Here is a 22,071-nt window from a genome sequence, read left to right on the forward strand (position 1 = left end):
ACTTTGTGCCAAAGTATGGCCAAAAACAATTTTTAGACATTTGCATAGGAAAAATAAGCTACCTCTAATGAAGTGTACCCTATCTTTGGCTGCTGTAGTGTTTGTTAAATCTCTTAATTTTATTTAGCCCGCAGTCTCCTGTCGGTGCTGAATGTCCGGCCCTGAGACTTCCAGTTCTGTCTGTAATACAGATGTCACAGTGGGTCGCTTGTTCAGCACATCCTTCACTTAGAAAAAGCCTTGCATGGAGTAATGTGATTGAAGGAGAGGAGGGAATGTTCATCTGAGCCTCCTCCATTCACAGAATGCCTTCTGTGAATGGAATGCAAGTCCTTTTCTGAATGGAGGATTTGCAGAGCAAGCAGTCCACTTTGATTGTTGTACTGCATCCAGAATTACAAACTACGGTCACCTGTATGCATACTTTAAATCGGCAAATCTGACTTTTTCTTTTTTTGTAATCACAAACATGTTTCACCTACCTGCTCTGTGTAATGGTACTGCACAAAGTGGCCCCTTACCTCCTGTTCTGGAGTCCCCCACCAGTGCTGTCTGCTCCTCCTCTTTTTTCCATCTGCCCCCATAGCCAGCCACTTGCTATGGGGGTGAATGTTCAGGCTCAATTCCTGAGCTGTGTGTCTATAGACACACATAGTGTGGCTCAGCCCCACCCCACCCACTCCCTCCTCGAAGAATTTGATTGACAGCCAAGCTTGTGAGAGCAGTGAGCGGGGTTAGAAGAACTGAAGCCAGTCACAATGAGAGGGGACTCGGGTAAGTGTCAGGGGGGCTGCTGGGCACTGCAGAGTATGCATTAGGGCTAAATACTTTATGTCTTTACAACCACTTTAACATAGAAGCAAAATAAAGGCGTTCCTGGGAAATAGTGTGTACTGTTTAGAAATTTGCTAAATTTTCAAGAATTTTTTTATTTTGCTACAATTGACAATATCTGTCACTACAGAAAGAATAATTAGTCAATGTTATGGTGTACATTTTTTCTTTAGTTGACATAACCATCTTTTTTCAAATTCTACTTTTAGGAACAAGCAGCTATATGATATAATGCGCAGGGAGACTTCCATTAAAATCACAAAGATCAGGTAAATTCATGATTTGGTCAACTTGTGTTCTCGTGGGGAGCTTTAAGTACCTATGGAATCAGTAGATTGGCTGACAAGAAGGCCTTAAAACTTCTGCATACCTATTACATTGTTAACACAAAGTATAATTCTAGTCCACTCTTTTTTAAAAATGCTCCCCCCCCCCTCCAAACACCTGTTCTGACTAATCTGTGTACGAAAAGATGTATATACGTACCTACTTTCAGGCCACGCTGGTCTCATCACATGATCTGGCTCCCCTGTATTAGCCAGCTGCAGGGGAGAGGAGGAAATGCCGACAGCAGATTGGACATTGGAAGCCTATGGGTGATGTCACTACCCCCATGTGTTGCCAGACATTTTTTCTCTCCTATCACTGCAGTCGGCACAGGCTGACACAGGGGAGATCACATGACTGGACTGGAGCGGCCTGAAAATAGGTAAGTATATTCATCTTTTCTTATACAAGTTAGTCAGAATAGGTGTTAAGAGAGAGTGGATGGAGCATTTTTAGGATTAGTTAGGATTTGAATGGAATTCTACTTTCAGCTTTTGGTAAACTGCTAAATACATATATGGGAGCTATTTTATGCCACAAATAAACGGCCATGTCTGGAAGGACAGGAGAACTCATTCTGTATTGTTGCAGTTAAGTAAAACTTACCGGTCTTTTCCATCCCCCTTAGGACTCTTTCACACAGGCTTTGAAAGTAAGCAGTTGGGTCACGATTTAATGCTTCCCGAACACTTATCATTGCCACTTAAAATTGTTACAATGGGGAGAGGATGGAGGTGTTCACACTGCAGCGTTACCGTTGCTTTGCATTGCTGCGATGCAAAATAATGCTGTCTGTAGAGTTTAGCAAACGTTGAAATTTTCAACTGCCTCCATTTACTTCTATTGAAATGTGCCACAACCGCACCTTAACAACTTTGGGCACGCTCTCTGGCTACAGCCCAGGCTTACTTTGCCAGGAGGCCATCATATGACATCCTCCCATAATCGTGCGTCTTGTGCACCTCCTGCAGCGTGCTCTGTGAGGAGGGTAAAGGGCCAAATCACAGCAGCCCATGACAGCTGATCACAATGTAAACAGAAGTCGGTTATCAGCACTCCTTTCCTCGCGCTGTCAGCGTGAGGAGAGGAGAGCCGATAACCGGTTTCTGTTAAAGGTACATCTACACTGATAATGGGGGGCACTGATTTATTATTGTCCTGATTATCTGTGCAGTCCCACCAGTGCTGCCAATCTGTGCCGCCTATTAGTGCCTGCCCATCAGTGCAGCCTAATCCGCTCCCTTCAGTGAAGGAGAAAAATTACCTGTTTGCAAAATTTTATAACAAACTATGAAAAAAAAAAAAAAAAATATATATATATATATATATATATATATATATATATATATATATATATATATATATATATATATATATATATATATATATATATATATACTCGTTTAGTAAAAAACCCGGTGGTAAATAATTATCACCACCTATGGCGTTGCAAAGCGTTAAAAGTGATTATTTCCCGTTTTAAAAAAAAAAAACACAGGGCATTTGATAAGTGTTGACTGATGCAACATGAACATCTGTACAACACATCATAAGTGCTCATTAGCGCTATAGGTGCGTTTACTGTGCTTTTAGGCTGCTTTAAAATGTTACGCATGTGGGAAATAGCCCTTCATTCCTGTTATGGAAGGTTTCATTTGAAGAGGAGTTCCAGCCTGGGGTGGGGGGTGGGGGGGGGGGGGGTGAAATGTCGGCAGCTACAAATACTGTAGCTGCTGACTGTTAATATAAGGACACCTTACCTGACCATGATATTGGCACCCCAAGCCGATCCGTCCATCAGCTCCGGGTGCAGGCGCCAGCATCTTCACTAAGGAAAACAGGAAGTGAAGCCTTGCGGCTTCACAGCCTCTTTCCTTCTGTGCATGCGCGAATCACGCTGTGCTTTCTGCATTGGCCCACTGTCTTCTGGGACCTTTGTGTCTCCCAGAAGGCGGTGCGGTGTTCTTACACGAAAGTGGGACCGGATAACTGTTTTTGACAGGTATCCGCTCCTCCTCCCCACTGAAAGGTGCCAAATGTGGCAGTGGAGGGGGGAAAGCAAACAAGCGGAGCTTCCCCTTTTGGTTGGAGCTCCACTTTAACTTATAGTAGCCTCTGTTGGAACTGTCCGTAAAACTGGACATACAGGCTCAACTAAAAAACTGAACACATCCCTCCATCCACGCTATAGAGCACGGATGAATGAGACTTTAACTGTGGCTATTTAATTTTGACAGCTGGCCCTGCCACCTAAACAGCGGTTGCATCTGTTTGGCTGCTTTTATGCCCGCCTCTTTTGACTTGTCAGTCGAGGAATGTCGAAGGGGATGGGGCCACCCTTTGAGCATATTACACCCAGTTCCTCAAAAACCAGTTGAAATTCACACAGTGTATGGTCTACCCAAAGGTTCGGGTTATGAGACATACAGTATATGAGGACCATAGTATCTGGCATTGCTTCTCACATCATGATGACTTCATTTGTTTCTCTCCCCACAGGGCTGATGGAGGAGTCAGCAACAACAGTTTTGTCATGCAGATGACAGCAGATTTGCTTGGCCAAGTTATTGATAAACCAAAACACACAGACATGTCCTCCCTTGGAGCAGCTTTTCTAGCCGGACTAGCTGTAGGTGAGTTTTTCACAAAATTTCACCCGCTGCTAAAATAAAAGTACCGGAATCGTGCATTAGATCTAGGAATGACGATGGAAAAGTCATATAGCCACGGTATTGATTAAAATACTGACTTTGTTTAAATACTCCAAATGTGTCCATTTTTGCTTTTAAGGGATTTGGTCCAGCAAGGAGGAACTGAAGAAACTGAGAGAACCTGAGCTTCTTTTTGAACCACAGCGTAAACTTAAAGACTATGAGAACACTATGGCTGAATGGGAGCTGGCACTGCAGAGATGCTCCAACTGGTATAATGACTGAGACCTGCGAGTCCTGCACAGCTACAATATTGGCGTTAATTTTTCTCGTAAATCTCCTGTGAACTTGAACTGAAATGTGTATGCATTATTTGGAAGGAGATAATTGACAGGGTTGTAACTCTCTCCTATAGTAACCTACTGTGAACTTGTATTTGATAACCAGTAACTGTCTTCGTTTTAGTACTGTTTACTTCTTTACTGTCTTTAGACAGTTCTTTTCTACAATTCCATCAGTGCTGCTAATACGGTTTTATTTTACATACTAGGATTTACCCACAGGGTGTTAAGTGGGTGAACCGTCTCCTAAGGGCTCTTTCAGATGAAGGGCAGTAAAAACAGGCAGCTGAGCTGCCCACCCAAATTTTGACAATACAGCCAGACAGGGCTGAATATGTGCTGTGATGCTTTGTGTCACGGCTGCTGCATTTTTAACTCTGGAAGCAGAATTTGACTTAAGTTCAATGAGGTTCACATCTCAATCGCGATCCGAAATGAACAATAAACGAGTTCTGTAGGCGCCAGTAGCACCTCCTGAATGCCAGTTAGCCGCTGCTTTACCACTGTACCGCAAGTCTGAAAGAAGCCTAAAGGATAGATATAGGTGTGGTTGTAAATGGGGTTTATTTGAAACAGAGACCAACCACTAGTAGTGTACCAAAAGGATCTGTACTAGGTCCTTTTCTATTTATTCTACATGTAAATTATATAACTGAAGGTTTGGTGGGGTAAGGCATGTCTTTTTCTGATGACACAAATGTGTGCAATAGGGTTGGATATCCCTGGAGATGTCTGGAACATGATTTGGCATTGCTGGAAGATTGCTCAAAGTGAAATTGCAGTTCAACATATTTAAATGCAAAATAATGCACCTAAGAAAAAGGAATCCTCTGATATTGGGGGTACATTGTTGGCCATTACTACGGAGGAAAAAAATTTGGAAGTACTTATTTCAGATATTTGTAAAATGAGAAAACAGTGTACCCTGGCGCTGGAGAAAGCAAATACAATTTTGGGGTATATCACTAAAGGAATTCTCCTATATGTTTAGTTAAGTCGGCCATAGACGGTTCGAATATCAGCCGGTTCAGCAGAAAATTCAAACCATGTATGGGCAGGATGAATGTACACAAGTTGAGCAATTGCTCAACTTGGGTATAATCAGCCTGCTGGATTTTACATGCGTTTATTGCTAGAGGCTGTTATAGCCTTTAGCAATAATCACTGTGTTCTCCCAGCAGACACGGCCTCCTTTGCTGGGAGAAAACAATGGTTTGGCGGGAGGAATTCTCCTGTCCACACTGCCTGTGTTGATGGGGGTATCAAACGGGTTGCATGAAAGAAATTTGCTCCTTCTATGACCGGCCTTAGACTTCATTTGGAATAGTGTAGAATACTGTGTGCAGTTCTGAAGACCTCACTTACAGCATTGATAAGATGGAACGAGTTCAGAGAGGGGCAACAAAAATGGGGGAAAGTCTAGGGGATAAAACGTATCAAGAGATACTTCAGGAACTTAATATTTACAGTTTGAAGGAAAATGGGAAAGGGCAGACATGTGACTGATACCTATTAAAGCTTTGAATATTTTTACATCAAAATAACAAACCTGTCATACTTACCTGCTCTGTGCAGTTGTTTTGCACAGAGCAGCCCTGGTCCTCCTCTTCCCGAGTCCCCCTCAGTGTCTCTAGAGCAAGCAGGTTACTATGGTGCCGTCAAGGCAGGCTTGCTCCCGAGCCACTGCTCTGCGTGTCCAATTCACACACGCAGCTGTGGTTCGGCCCCGCCCCTATCTCCTCATTGGTTTACTGGCTATGACTGACAGCAGTGGGAGCCAATGGCTCCTGCCACTGTCAGCCAATGAGAAGGGAGAGGCCGAGGCTCTTGTACACAGTGCTGGTAGGAGATCAGGCTCAGGTAAGTATTGAGGGGGCTGCTGCACAGAGGTTTTTTACCTTCATGCATAGAATGCATGAAGGTAGAAAAGCTTGAGCCTTTAGAACAACTTTAAATATAATAAAAGTCTAAATGCATTAAAGCCTCTGGACACAGGAATAAAATTACCCCCACATTGCAAGGGTTAAATACTTGTTGGATCTAGGCGTAAAGAAACAAGATGTCAAACCTTAATTCTCGCTCCTGCAGAAAACCTCCATCTGGGAAATCAGTCCCCCGCAGCCTCTAAAGCACTTACCCACCCCTTCATTTGCAATGCTAGACTATTCGTCCTACATTGTATGTGATGATGCAAAGGGACCGTTTACAGCTTTGGGGTGTCAGGGAGAAGAAGACTGTGCCAGAGCCTGCTGGAGCTGAATATGGTAATACGTCCTCCTAACCCCTGGGCTTAACGAGCATTTAACGCTTGCACTTCAGGGGCACTGTAAGGATATTTTTCTTGTGTCCAAGGTTAGGCTTGAAGGATATAAATTAGGTTCAGGAGGGCCGGATTTTCAATATAAAGTGAAGATCAAGGACATGGGCCCACACATAGGCGAGCTGAGTGGAAGTGGAGCGTGTACCCGTCAGAAATGGGTACCTGCTCCAAGGAAAAAACAATCCTCTAATAGTGGTAGAGGAGAAGGGGACGGAGGGTGGAGGAAAAGTGGAACTGTGTGCTATTGTACGATTTATTGCTTTACGTTCTTATTAACCCTGTTTACGACCGCTGTACACCTCTATGGGGCAGAGGCAGTTGGGCCTTCACACCCAGCTTCTGCATCTTTGCCTCACTGTGTAATTCTGGGGTGCGCTCTGTCGGCTCCCCTAGGACTGTAACCAAGCAGTCACTGATAGCTCACGGTCACATGCTGATGATCTGGAGTTGGAGGGACGGGCTTCTGATGGTGTCAGCACTGTGTAGCCAATCACAGTGCAGAAAGATTAAGAGCCCTCCCTACCGGCCTTGGATGGCTTGCGTCCAGTGTAAAGGGGGCTAAAGAGGCCTCACATTTTAAAATTAACTTTTACCTCAATCCTGATATTAACAGTTGGAAAAACAGTTATCCAGAAGATGCAGATGCAATTTACAAAACTTTACTGGAGCTACAATAAGAGGCCTAATGATATTTATATATCCTTAGTATGAAACAAGTTCTTACCTATATTTCTATTGTTTCACAAAATGCTCCAGTCATCAAGTTGTTCCCAACCAAAGACATCCCTTGACTCCTTCCTGGGGGAGGTAGAGGGGTTCTAACCAGGAACATCTTCGTAGGCACAGCCAGCATGCTATGACATGCCAACATCCACACAGCACTGAAATGTCAGTTTGGGATGGATTCAGCCTTCAGATGAACAGGGAAGACATTTCAGAAGCAGGTAGGGGAAATAAATACCTCTCGTAAGCAACTTGGAAATCACATTGAAAACTCCCCCAAAAAGAGTCTGGCCCTGGGGCCATTGTAATTGAAAGTGATACAAGTAAAGTGAGTTCTGATTTATTATTTGCTGCATCTACTGTGATTACAGCAAATCCGGACTAAATGTAAAGCTCAACTGCAGGCAAATTTTAATGATTTGTTTTCCATTAAAATGAGCCCATGCAGGGTACAAATGAAAATAAAACAAAAAAAATGATAAAAAGTACCTTAGGCTGCACTACTCACCTTCAATACAGAGCTGTGCCCTGCAGTATATTTTTCACCACCAAGTTGTCCCCTGAAAGAACTGGGCTTCAAAAGTCATAAATGTGTTCAGATAAGGAAGGTGGATTGTTTTGGAGCATGATATGTGAGTACCTCAGATTTGCACTTTGTCTGTGTACAATGTACTAAATAACTGGCGTTAAACTGTAAATAATGGTTGTAATAGATATCTGATACTCCAAACTGCAGAAACATGTATTATTTTATAAAAAAAATACAGTAAAAGCTTGTTGATGACGACATTTTGCTGTGTTGTGTCTTCTATGAAAAGACCAGCTGAATGTTACAAAAATGTTTTCTTGTTTGCAACACATAAAATGATCTGACCTAGGCATTTGTATGTATTGATCAGTCGTGTCCGACTTATGGTGATCCTGCAGGCCATATCTGACACCCCTTAAGGCCCGGTTCACCAATGCGAATTGGAAGCGGCTTACTCCACATCCAATTCGCAAGACATTTTGAAATACATTCATTTGAATGAGGCTGGTTAAGATATGTGCGTTGCATTCGCACTCCGCATTGCCCAAAAAAGTGTGCGTTTTCTGGGCATTGCGCGGCGAATTGCAAGCACATTATCTTCTATGGGAACGCATCAAATTCGCAGATGCATTCCGTTGTGAACAGGATAAAATCCTGACCTGATCCTGATCAAAAACTGATGTGAAACGCTGAACAACTACTTTGTCAATTAGCTGTGAAAATGGATCTTCAGTTCGCACCACACATGTATGAACCCAGCCTAAAAGCCTTTTCTATAGCATTTCCTATCAGGTAGGTTGTCAGGTTTTCCTCAACCCTCCCGAATTGCTTGGCTTGGGACCAGAATGCAATGATACAATGCCTTGAAAAAGTATTCGTATCCTTGAAATTTTCTACATTTTTTCATGTTACAACCAAAAACGTAAATGTATTTTATTGGGATTTTATGTGATAGACCAACACAAAGTGGCACATAATTGTGAAGTGGAAGGAAAATTATAAATGGTTTTCAACATTTGTTACAAATAAAAATCTGAAAAATGTGGCGTGCATTTGTATTCATCCCCCTGAGTCAATACTTTGTAGAACCACCTTTCACTGCAATTACAGCTGTAAGTCTTTTTGGGTATGTCTCTACCAGCTTTGCACATCTAGAGTGAAATTTTTGCCCATTTTTCTCTGCAAAATAGCTCAAGCTCTGTCAGATTGGATGGGGAGCGTCTGTGAACAGCAATTTTCAAGTCTTGCCACAGGTTCTCAATTGGATTTAGGTCTGGACTTTGACTGGGCCATTCCAGCACATGAAAATGCTTTGCTCTAAACTACTCCATTGTAGCTCTGGCTGTATGTTTAGGGTCTTTGTCCTGCTGGAAGATGAACCTCCCCCCCAGTCTCAAGTCTTTTGCAGACTCTAACAGGTTTTCTTCTAAGATTGCTCTGTATTTGGCTCCATCCATCTTCCCATCAATCAACTCTGACCAGCTTTCCCACAACATGATGCTGCCACCACCATGTTTCACAGTGGGATGGTGATTCAGGATGATGTATAGTGTAGTTTTACGCCACGGAGAGCAATTTGCTTTTAGGCCAAAAAGTTCAATTTTGGTCTCATCTGACCAGAGCACCTTCTTCCACATGTTTGCTGTGTCCCCCACATGGCTTCTTGCAAACTGCAGTACTTCTTGTGGCTTTTTTTTCAACAATGGCTTTCTTCTTGCCACTCTTCCATAAAGGCCAGATTTGTGGCGTGCAAGACTAATAGTTGTCCTGTGGACAGATTCCCCCACCTGAGCTGTGGATCTCTGCAGCTCCTCCAGAGTTATCATGGGCCTTTTGGCTGCTTCTCTGATTAATGCTCTCCCTGCCCGGCCTGTCAGTTTAGGTGGACGGCCATGTCTTGGTAGGTTTGCAGTTGTGCCATACTCTTTCCATTTTCGGATGATGGATTTCCGTGAGATGTTCAAAGCTTGGGGTATTGTTTTATAACCTAACCCTGCTTTAAACTTCTCTACAACTTTATCCCTGACCTCTGATGTGTTCCTTGTCCTTCATGATGCTGTTTTGTTCACTAAGGTTCTCTAACAAACCTCTGAGGGCTTAAAAGAACAGCTGTCTTTATACTGAGATTAAATTACACTCAGGTGGACTCTATTTACTAATTAGGTGACTTCTGAAGGCAATTTGGTTCCACTAGATTTTAGTTAGGGGTATCAGAGTAAAGGGGGCTGAATACAAATGCTTTACATATACATTGTACATTCACATCAGTCCCTACCCTCAAGAAGCTTACAATCTAAGGTCCCTAACTAACATTCATGCATACTAGGGCCAATTTAGACAGGATCCAATTAACCTACCAGCATGTCTTTGGAGTGTGTCACTTTGTGTTGGTCTGTCACATAAAATCCCAATAAAATACATTTACATTTTTTGATTGTAACATGACAAAAAGTGGAAAATTTCAAGGGGTATGAATACTTTTTAAAGGCACTGTACACACATATTGGGTCCAATATGGATGGGAGCCAATTAAACCTACCAGCCTGTCTTTGAAGTGTGGGAGGTAACCCACACAAACATATATATGCAAACTCCATGCAAATATTGTCCTGGCCAAAATTTGAACCAAGGACTCCAGTGCTGTGAGGCGGAAGTACTAACCACAAAGCGACCATGCTGCCCTACCTGGGCTCATAAGGCAGGAGAATCTGCTGTGTAAACTCCGGACCTGCCTTGTCCACGAGTAATGTATGGGGCCATCCATGCTTATTAGAGACTACTGGAAACCGTTCTGACTGACCATATGCTTTACAATCTGATTGTACAATCGCTTTTAGATCTACCATTTAACTATGTATTCCAAGGTCTTCCTGACTTAAAACTTTTTATACACTTTACATAGTTTGTTTGGTCCAAATAAATGATGTCCCTCACTAACATGATGTACTCTAGTAATAAATACAAAGCTTCCTTTGATTGGCTGAGTCAGAGAAGCGGGCTGATGATGTCACAACCTCTTGCTAGAATTCATCGCTTTCGCTGAATAGCCAAGCACTGATCAGATGGACTCTATTGTGTTCCAGGTATAAGACTGGAGGTCTCGGCTCCAACCTGGAACACAGTGCGGTATGCTCTATATAACCTCAACTACATAAAGTTTATACCGCACATCCAGGGGCCTCACATGTTAGTGAGGGACAGTTTGTTTGGGCCAGCTTGGTAAAATGTATCAAAAGCTAGAGTTCAGCTTTAACACTAACTGAGTGGATCATTCAGGCTTGTCCTCATATAACACCGTTTTGGTAAATCTAAAAGTAATGGTACTTTTTTTTTTTTATTTCTGTCCTGAATGCTGTTGGAGATTTTCCCATAATTCCTGTCTAGTAAAACTGTTGTCACCGGGCAGTAAGTAAGACAAAACCTCTCGCCTTGGATAGCAGTAAAAACCCAACAGTGGTTCTGATCCTGCTCCTAAAATAATTTCGGACTGGCACAAAGTTTATTCATGTAGTGTAAACGTCAGTCTCTAAAATATCACCTTTTAGCTAAATCTTTTATGAGAGAAATACAGGTGTCACCATAGCTGATCTGCTGTAAAATAAAGAATTCCTGCACACTTTTCATCAGGCTCATTGCCTTGCCAGGAAATTGTGTGTGTGTGTACCAGTTTTGGTATGGCTCCCTCTGCTGGCCACTACACAGATTTCTGTCCATAGTCCTTTCTGTACGCTGCTGTGCGATTGCTGAAACCCTCATCTCTGGCACGTAACAATGTTTATATAAAATTATGCGAAGAGGTTTATATCAAAGGTGTAATTTAACCCCCCTATCTTAAGTCTTCAGTGCTTTTTATTTCTTCTGTTCATCAGTATAAAATTTTTTACTATATAAAATTTGCAATGTACACTAACAAAAATTGTTTTACAAAGATCACTGGTCAAGCTGGGATAAAGTGTTTTCTATTTTGTTCTACTACCATATATTTTTATTGAAAGAGTTAGTTATCACATGAGACTGGCAACAGTTGAGGTAGAATACCCCAATCAAACTTTTGCATACTATAGTGGGGAAGGTCCCTAATAAAGTAGCACCCCTCAAGTCTCTTCCAGGACAAGAAAGATATGCACTGCAAAGGTAAAAGACACCTGAAAGGTAGAGGCAAGTTAAGAAAGAGCTTGTTTCCAGAGTGGGGAGAGGGAAGCGGGAGGGTCATCCTCACAGCTCATAAGCCACAGTAGGGGACACCCCACCCTGCCACTCTCCGTGCTCTCCCGTCCAATCGGGGACCCGGAGGACCAATCCAGCGGCAGGTTACTATGTCTCTATGATCCTGGGAGGCTGGATGCGACGTCACTTCCGGCGCTGACAGATGTAAACACTGCCAGTTTTTTACCCTCGAAGCATCATCTCATGCTTTCCAGGGTAGAGGCGATATCGGGGGTTTTATTGTCCTCCATTAAGAGGACCAGTCACACCTTTTTCCTATTACAAGGGATGTTTACATTTCTTGTAATAGGAATAAAAGTGATCACATCTTTTTTTTTTTTTTTTTTTTTTTTTTTTTTTTTTTTTAAATAGAGACGGAATAAAATAAATAATAAAATCATTTTTTTAAAGCGCCCTTGTCCCCTTGTGCTGGCACGCAGAAGCAACACATACATAGGTCGCGCCCGCATAAGTAAATGACATTCGGACCACACGTAAGGTATAGCCGCGGACATTAGAGCGAGAGCAATAATTCTAGCATTAGAATTAACGAACGCTAAACTGGTAACCTGTAAACTTTTTTTTAAAGCATTGCCTATGGAGATTTTTAAGTAATGGAATTTTGCGCCATTCCACGAATGTGCGTAGTTTTAAAGCATGACATGTTTGGTATTTATTTACTCAGCATAACATCATCTTTTATATTTTACCAAAAAAATTGGGATATCTATGGTGTTGAAACTCATTGGTATGTTACCAGCTCTACCTGAACAATTGATCCTCCAATTTGCAGGAATGCAGAGGCTCTGCTCATATGTTTAGATCCTGGAAAGAGACAAGAACTTTAGAAAATGTGTGCATTTTACAGTACTAAAACCAGGATTGGCATGGTATACAGTTCTCTAAATACAGGTAGTCTTTAAAGTAAACCTGTCAATACTTACCTGATCTCCAGTGATGTGATGTCCATGGGCTCCCTCATAGATGCCAACATTGTCGGGTGAATAGGTACATCCAGTCAGATGCAGCTGATGTTTGAGATTGTGACAGCAGCCATCACTGACTGTTAGAATACAGTAGCCTAGCAAGGGGTTTCATTCATTTGTGCTGTATAGCATGAATGGAGGACAAATCAGGTTTTTTTTCGTTCAGTCTGTAGACCAGCTGACCTAAGTTCAGTGTATGGCTGGCCTAAGTTTGGCTTTATTAAAGTTGAACTCCATGTTAAGGGGGGGGGGGGGTTCTGTTGCCAGCCGCCACTGACTATAAAGGGATACCAACTAACTTATTTTGTTTTAAACTTTATTTTTTTCTGGGGTGAACAGAAACTAAAGTGGGATACATACTATAAGACAATCAGGTGAACAGTTGTCCAACTTTCTTCGTTGTTTTACAGCAAATCGGAACCGAAGAAGGAAAATTCATATGAAAATTCTTGTACAACAAAGGCTTTTTTTTGTTCTTTGTTTCTGATCATGCGCAGTCTTTCCCTTCTGATTTCTCTCATACAAAAATGGTAAACATTAAACGAAAAACCATTCGTTCTGTTCCCTATGAGAAATATTTGGAGCGGGTCCTTTGGGAAATTTTTTTTCAGAAGCTCGGAATCGGCTGTAGAAAGTTGTGCACACTACATGAAAATCGGACGAAAGTTCCTTGGACGAAAATGTTCACCCGATTTTTCTTAGTGTGTACAAGCCTATACACATACTGTATCATATATGCACATATTTTAAAACTGATGAGTATAATAAAGACCGCTCGTATCTTGAATCACTTTCAAGGGAGGGAAAAATATTGCCAGTAATAGATGGGTACAATCAGGGCTTTTTTGCTCGGAGAATAGGTGCAGGAACTCCCCCTGTCTGAGTCACCCCTTGTCTCTGCCCCTTACCCACCTCTGACCACCATCCCTTGATTCCACCCCCTACCCACCTACCAGTACTGCCCCTTTTAGGGAATACAGAACCAAGTATCGTTTTGTGGTGCTAAATCATTTGTATGAAACATGATGATAAAAAGAAAGCAGTAAAATAGATCCCCTGCAGTCAGCAACAATAGAATCCCAGCAATAGATCCCCGCACAACAATAGATTCCCCCAGCAACAATGGACTCCACCCCAACAACAACAGATTCCCTGCAGCAACAGTGAACCACCCACAACAAAATATCCACCCAAGCAACATTAGATCACTCCAGCAGCAACAACAGATCTTCCAGCAGCCAGCATCAATAGATCCTCCAGCAGCCAGTAAAAATAGACCTCTCCCTTAACAGTAGATTCCTTCCAGCAACATAAGACCCCCCCCCAGCACAATAAATTCCCCATCAGCAACAATAGACCCTCACACAAAATCAGATCCCTACCAGTGACAATAGATCCCCCAGCAGCCAACATCAATAGACCCTCCAGCACACCCCACACCCCATGCTATTACATACATTCAGTGCTGGAACTGCGTTCCCCCGCGTTAACACTGAAAAAAAGCCCTGGGTACAATTAAAGGCAATAGACTTGCTTAATTCTCATTTACATACCCAAGTTAATTACATATTTCTTGTGTATGCTCATGTATGTAACCAAGACATGCAATTCAAGAATATATATATATATATATATATATATATATATATATATATATATATATATATGTGTGTGTGTGTGTGTGTGTGTGTGTATATTGTGGGCTGGTTGATAATATCTGAATTTGTGGCCTTTAGGCACAATAGGGCACGTGTTTGCATGTCTTTTAGAGCTTCGGATTTGGGGGCAAAGAATGGGTTACTAGCGAGCCAGTCTCTGCGAAGTGCCAGGGAAATAATCTCTTTATGTTAGGGTCTCGGGGGAGGGGCAGGGAGGAAAAATCTGCATTCAGTACAACTCTAAAGAGGGTCTCCAGGAGCAGACATAAGGCCGATTATCCTCTTGGTTGCTGCCTCCTGAAAGTTGAGACGTACAGACGGCATATGGGTGACAGGTGGTCTAATCCAGTTAGTCAAGGAGCCTGAATTGGGGGGGACATTTAAAATGCAGCCTGTTCTTTCTGGTATTAGAGCTGCTGCACCCTGCTGGAGTTTTCATTATCACGTGTCCCAAGCCAGCTTCATTTCATCATTTAATTATTTCCTAACACTCGCTTTCTGTAAAAAAAAAAATTCTTTGCATTTTCCTGAAGTTGCAGTATAAATGGCAATGTTCTGTTAAGCGTCTTAAATCAATCCTCATTATTTACCAGAACATGCTCTTTGTAAACTGATAAATCACATAAAGAGTGCTTGATTTGTAATCTGTTCCCTGTATGTTTTGCTTCCCTCTGGAGCCTAGGTATAGAGTATGAACATCCAGTTTATTGAAATGAAATATTACTTGCAAGTAAATCTGAGCAAAGAGATTTGCAGAATTTCATCTCGATAAATCTCCTGCACCTTAATCTGCTGCAAAATCTGCTGCAAAATCTGCATGCAAGAACGTGGACTCTGTGGTTCTGCTCATCAGTACCATATTGTTTAACCCCCTTAATGACCAGGCCATTTTTTGCGATACGGCACTGCGTTACTTTAACTGAGAATTGCACGGTCGTGCGGTGCTGTGCCCAAATAAAATGTATGTCATGGGATTTGATCACCTCTGTGTTTTTTATTTTTTTGCGCTAGAAACAAAAAAAGATCGACAATTTTGAAAAAAAGTATATATTTTTTTACATTTTTGTACTTTCTTCTATAAAACATAGCCATTAAAAAAATGTACAAAATCTAATTTCTCCATCAGTTTAGGCCAATATGTATTCTGCTACATATTTTTGGTAAAAAAATCCCATTAAGTGTATATTGATTGGTTTGCGCAAAAGTTATAGCGACTACAAATTATGGGATATATTTATGGAATTTTTCATTTTTATTTTTTTCTACTAGTAATGGCAGCAATCAGCAACTTATAGTGGGACTGCCATATTGCGGCGGACAAATCGGACACTTTTTTGGGAACCATTGACACCAATACAGTGATCAGTGGTAAAAATATGCACTGTCACTATACTAATAACACTGTCTAGGAAGGGGTTAACATCAGGGGTGATCAAAGGGTTAACTGTGTGCCTAAAATGTGATTAGTTACTGTGGGGGAGGTGCTTGTACTATGGGAAGGCAGAGATCTGTTTTCCTGCATTGCAGAAACACAGGATCCATGTCTTTCCTACTGACAGAACGAGAGTCTGACTTGTTTACATAGGCAGACCGCCATTCGGTTTCCTTCCCAAACAATCTGCGGGTCCTGGCAAGCATAGAGTCTGCGGGACCTGCTGATTGGCTCCCGCTGCGTCCAATCACAGCGGGAGCGGGTCAATGGCAGCGTGCAACCGCCTGCCCCAGACCTGGGAATGTGAGATCACGTACTAGAGCGGCCGCCCTGCCGCAGTAAATGTACATGGAGTGGCCGCTAAGCAGTTAAATATAGACAGTGGGCTTGACTTTTTTAAGGTAGATGACTCTGTTCACCTTGCAAAGTGAATGTTCACGGAGAGGGTGAAGCTGTGTTTACATTAAAGGGGTTGTAAAGGTATTTTTTTTTTAAATAACAAACATGTTATACTTACCTCCACTTACCTCCACTGTGCAGCTCTTTTTGCACAGAGTGGCCCCGAACCTGGTCTTCTGGGGTCCCTCGGCTGCTGTCTCAGCTCCTCCCCGCAAGAACTAAACACCTTCATGCGAACTCTCTCGCATGGTGTTTAGTTCTTGCGGGCGTGCTCCCATGATACAGCCGGCCGCTATAGCCGCCGACTGTATCACTCGGCCCCGCCCCCCGGTGCGCCACGTCATTGGATGTGATTGACAGCAGCGCAAGCCAATGGCTGCGCTGCTTTCAATCCATCCACTCTAGCCAATCAATGGCCAGGCTGAGCGGCGAAGAGGATGTCAGGAGTGAGCGTGGGAATTTTGAGGGGTCAGGTAAGTAAAACGGGGGGGGGGGGGGGCGGCATTGTGAAAAAACGTGAACCTTTACAACCCCTTTAATAATCCAATCATAGACAAGGAAAATCCATTTTCTAAAAAGTTTCTTTGGAAATGAATGGGTAATAAGAGTGGACACACGCACATACATGCATACATACATACACACATACATACATACACAAACATAATTTAAAGACAGTCCAATTAATAATAGCTATTTACCTCTTCTTTTTTTTTTGTTAAAACAGTGCCGCCATTTAAAAAAAAAAAAAGATAACAGGAGCCATTATCTGCTTCCTTTATTCTGTGCTGCCCTGCTGATGTTTGTTCTTGTTCTCACACATTCCGTAGAGTCTGCTATTGAAGCCTATAGGGCACTTTTAGATTCAATATCAGTTTGTACAGCACATGCATCAGTTCTTGGTCTATTGAAATAATAGAGTACATTCTCTTTGCTAAGACTGCACATTTGTCAGCTCTTGATCTATTGAAACAAATAGGACTTGAGCCATTAAAAAAATGACCATGCCCTACAAGCTTCAATAGACAAATAACAAATGCATGCATATGAGCAGCGTATGCTCAGTGTGTGCGAATAGTAGTTTAAATAGGCTGAGAGCCTGCGCATGCATGAGATCAGGTAAGATTTTCCTAAAAAGCACTGATGATGTAGCCTTCCTAGGTGCACCTTTGAGGCCCTGGCTATGTCACCAGCACCTCAACAGACCAGGAAGTGGGTGAACATAATTATATGTAAGATAAAAACATGTAATCTAACAAAGGACTGTAAGATGATTTGATGTCAGCATGTGGGGATTCATCAGGGACGTGCAGTCAAGGGAGTCAGGTAAGGCAGAGCCTCACCTGCCCTGAAAAAAAAAAAAAACATTGAGCTTCGAGGATCCTAGCTCGGCGACCTGGAGTCAAATACCCCAAATTTGTAGCCGAAGTCCTACCCCACCACTGGTCAAAATTTGGGGCTTCCTAGACCTATGGTTCCGGAGATACGGGGCTCCTTGCGCAGACTGTCAGAAGCTACATACAGAGCAGCCAGTTTAAATACAAGCTGGCACACTCTGTTGACAGCAGACTGAGAGGATGAGCTCACAGTGCCTCTCCTCACTTCTTGTCAGAGGCACTGAGCTCATTGGACAGCTTGGAGCCTTGGACCATTGGTAAAGCACCATTGGTCCAAGCTGTCCAATAAAAATGCTGCAGTGGAGGCTCTCCTCTCACTGCAGTGTCATAGAAGGGGGCATGTGTCTAACCGACACATGCTCCCTTCCAGCCCAGCCCTCCTAACTAGAAGGAAAATACATGTTTATGGGTATAAGGTTTACCTATAATACCATGTTTTTATCACACAGTTAAGAGGGAGAAACTGCTGCTGCTGAAAAGATAATTTTTAACTAAGCTAAATAATATATTAGTATGCTTAATGTTATAACATCATTTATTATTTATCTATTTACTGTGAAATTACTGGTTTGAAGTTATAACTTCAAACATCAGTAATTTGTCCGTTATGGCCACAGTTTTTGAAAATATAGTAAATTACCTTAAAAACAATATATAATAATTATTTGTATATTACTTATGGTAATTAACCCCTTGCCACCCAGGCCAATTCTGACACTCATTCTGACACCTACATGTAAAAATCAAAATTTTTTTGATAGAAAATTACTCAGAACCCCCAAACAATAGCTATATATATATATATATATATATATATATATATATATATATATATATAATTTTATTTTTATTTTTTTTTTTTTAGCAGACACCCTAGGGAATAAAATGGCAGTCGTTGCAACTTTTTATGTCATACAGTATTTCTGCATCAATTTTTTAAACGCATTTTTTTTAAAAAAAAAACTTTCATGAATAAAAACAAAAACACTAAGGTTAGCCCGATTTTTTTTTTTTTTTTTTTTGTATTATGATGTTGTTACACTGAGTAAATAGATAACTAACATGTCACGCTTTAAAATTGCGCACACTTGTGGAATGGCACCAAACTTCAGTACTTATAAATCTCCTTAGGCAACGCTTTAACATTTTTTACAGATTACATGTTTAGAGTTACAGAGGAGGTCTAGTGCTAGAATTATTGCTCTCACTCTAACGTTTGTGGCGATACCTCATGTGTTGTTTGAATGCCGTTTAAATATGCTAAAACAAGTCCTTATGCTGATTAAATTAGTAAACTATGAGAACTAATGAAGGTACTATATATAATCAGAGAATGGTTCAGGGTCTATTCTTTTATTATATAGATCACGGATATGCAATTAGCGGACCTCCAGCTGTTGCAAAACTACAAGTCCCATCATGCCTCTGCCTCTGGGTGTCATGCTTGTGGCTGTCAGTGTCTTGCTGTGCCTCATGGGGCTTGTAGTTCTGCAACAGCTGGAGGTCTGGTAATTGCATATCCCTGATATAGATTATATATGGCACTTTCATTAGTTCTCATAGTTTACTAATTTAACCAACATAAGGACTTGCTTTAATAAAATCAGGACTGTTGGTAGCCAGGGGCAGCCTATACATTAACAGCGCACAGGCGCCACTGCCACCCCCTATTCATGCTTCCGGCCCCTTTCAGGACGCCGGGCGCAATAGATTCCTTTCACCAGACGCTTATTTGTAAATGTGTCACAAGAACATGTTTTATTGCCCAAATAATCAACAGCTTCCTCCTTTTATTTTCTTACTGGGGATCCAATTGATTGCTTTGGGGCCTGTGTCAATCGACTTTTGCTCCCCTCAAGTGGGTTTTGCATTCCATTCATGTTATTGGGGAATGCAAAACCCAGTCAAAGTTGATCAGAAAAAGGTCAACCCGCACCTGCAAATAAAATCTGAATGGTCACTGAAGCATCTCATACTGATGTCTACCAGGTGCCATTGACACAAGCCCAAAAAAAAGCCCACTGACACGGGCCCTTAAAGCGGAATTAAAGTTATACTTTAACTCATAATGTACTAGCATGCATCGCATACTAGTACATTATGAAAGACTTGCTTTGAAACAAAGCTCTTCAATGTCTCTGTCTCCACTGATAGGGCTTCCATCTTCATCCGGTCTTCCTTCCCGGTTCACGGGCTCTGGTCCTTTGAATGGCCGGGCCACGATGTCGTCACTCCTGTGAGAGTCATTGTTTACGGCACAGGGCTCTGAAGTAACAACACAGGTATGCCATTCCTTCAGAGCGAATGCGCCGGTGATGTCACCAGAGACACTGAATATCTCCTAAACGGTGCACGTTCCTTGTACCTACAATTCCTTGTACCTATAAGTAAGCTTTATTATAAGCTTACCTGTAGGTAGAAGTGTCCAATGGGACTTTACTACCACTTTAAGCAGCAAGGATTGCTACCACTTGTCTAGATAACACCATCATTCTTTGGCACATTCTCATCAGAATGGAAGAACATTTGCAGCATTATACCAGCACATGGGTTCTGTGAATTATGATTATTTACAAAATCTTCGTGTTGATGATGGTGTTGGCTGCACATCTTATCTAGTGAATATATTTCAGAAACAATGTCTGGAGATTCAGAAAGAAGGTCTTGGAATATGTTCCTCTGTATGCTGGTAACACCAGGTAGCCCTGCATTCTCTATTCCTATAGTGTAAATAGAGAGAGGTATGCTCTGACGTGACCAGGAGCGGCAATGGGGAGTGTGATGTTGTCCCTGCTTATGCCTTTGACTGTTGGATATTTGTTCAGGCATATTTGGTTTCATTTTATTTATGTGTGAGGCATGTAGTCACACAGGTCTTATCAACTTAGCTGGAAAATGTTTGTTATTCATTCATTTCATCAGTTCAGAGAAATAGCATTAGGAAAAAAGCACATGTGGGGACAGAAAGTATTCAGACCCCCTTAAATTTTTCACTCTGTTACATTGCAGCCATTTGCTAAAATCATTTAAGTTAATTTTTTTCCTCATTAATGTACACACAGCACCCCATATTGACAGAAAAACAGAATTGTTGACATTTTTGCAGATTTATTAAAAAAGAAAAACTGAAATATCACATGGTCCTAAGTATTCAGACCCTTTGGGCCCTTTCACACTGGGGCGGTTTGCAGGCGCTATTGCGCTAATAATAGTGCCTGCAAACCGACCCGAAACAGCCGCTGCTGTGTCTCCAGTGTGAAAGCCCCGAGGGCTTTCACACTGGAGCAGTGCGCTAGCAGGACGGGAAAAAAGTCCTGCTAGCAGCATCTTTGGAGCGGTGAAGGAGTGGAGTGTATACCGCTCCTTCACCGCTCCTGCCCATTGAAATCAATGGGACAGCGCGGCTCTACCGGTTTTACCCCCCGCTAGCGGCCGAGAAAGGGTTGAAAACCACCGCAAAGCGCCTCTGTGTATAATAATACACATTATAGGCTGATTGCACAATCCTATCCTTGTATATCCTTTATGTAGCACCCTCTAGTAGCGCTAAGTTGTTAGTGTTGCTGTTAGTGTAGGGAAATTTAAGTTTAGCTCAGGGTTAAGCCTGAGCTATGAATATGGGTCAGAGTTTAGTAATTCAGGGCTGGATGATTCATCCTAGCAGCTTCTCTGGTGCCTCCCCCTGTTTTCTGGGACATTGGAGAATGTTCCAGACATAGCGGGTGGAGGTTAGGAGGGGCTGTTTTTTAATATTTATGAGGGCCTCAGCTAATCCCCAGTAAAGGGCTGGCAGGGGGCAGGCCACCTTATAAATAGGCATGGGTCATGCCAGGGGGGGGGGGGAGTCAGGAGAAAGATGGAGATGGAGTGCTAAGCAGGCTGTCAGTGGCTCTTGTGGGTACCCCGTAGTCTGGGGGGGGGGGGCCTTGGGCCAGGGCTCAGGTGCTGGAAGGATTCTACCAAAATTTGTGGGGGTACAGCCTGCTCCAGCATCCCCCTAGATCCAGCCCTGTTAGCATGTAAAATATCTCCAAACCTTCTGAGATGAGAGAATGGGACACCTAGTACAAAATATATTGATAAAGAGCATATAGTACATCTTCCAACACTCCTCCCTGTTACATGGACCATTAAGAATTAATACCCAAAAATGTGTTGGTTAAACCGATACATTTTTTTTTCATCACTACGTTTCTATATACTGGCTTTTCAAAATAACAAATGCAACAATCTAGATCCCTGTTGCCCAACGTGCATGGACTGCACAA

General features: G+C 42.2%; 1 protein-coding gene across 1 annotated transcript in view; it reads left to right on the forward strand.

Annotated features, from left to right (window-relative positions):
• Positions 1-7,985, forward strand: part of GK5 (glycerol kinase 5) — a 96,342-nt gene extending 88,357 nt beyond the window's left edge. Inside the window, exons 14-16 of the mRNA XM_073625630.1 lie at positions 1,044-1,103; positions 3,661-3,794; positions 3,952-7,985. Of these exons, the coding sequence (XP_073481731.1) occupies positions 1,044-1,103; positions 3,661-3,794; positions 3,952-4,097 (340 nt within the window). The 3' untranslated portion in view covers positions 4,098-7,985. The remainder of the gene's footprint in view (positions 1-1,043; positions 1,104-3,660; positions 3,795-3,951) is intronic.
• The last annotated feature ends 14,086 nt before the right edge of the window (positions 7,986-22,071 follow it).

The sequence above is a fragment of the Aquarana catesbeiana genome, linkage group LG04 (genome assembly GCF_042186555.1).
Source record: "Aquarana catesbeiana isolate 2022-GZ linkage group LG04, ASM4218655v1, whole genome shotgun sequence".
Taxonomy (NCBI): Eukaryota; Metazoa; Chordata; class Amphibia; order Anura; family Ranidae; genus Aquarana; species Aquarana catesbeiana.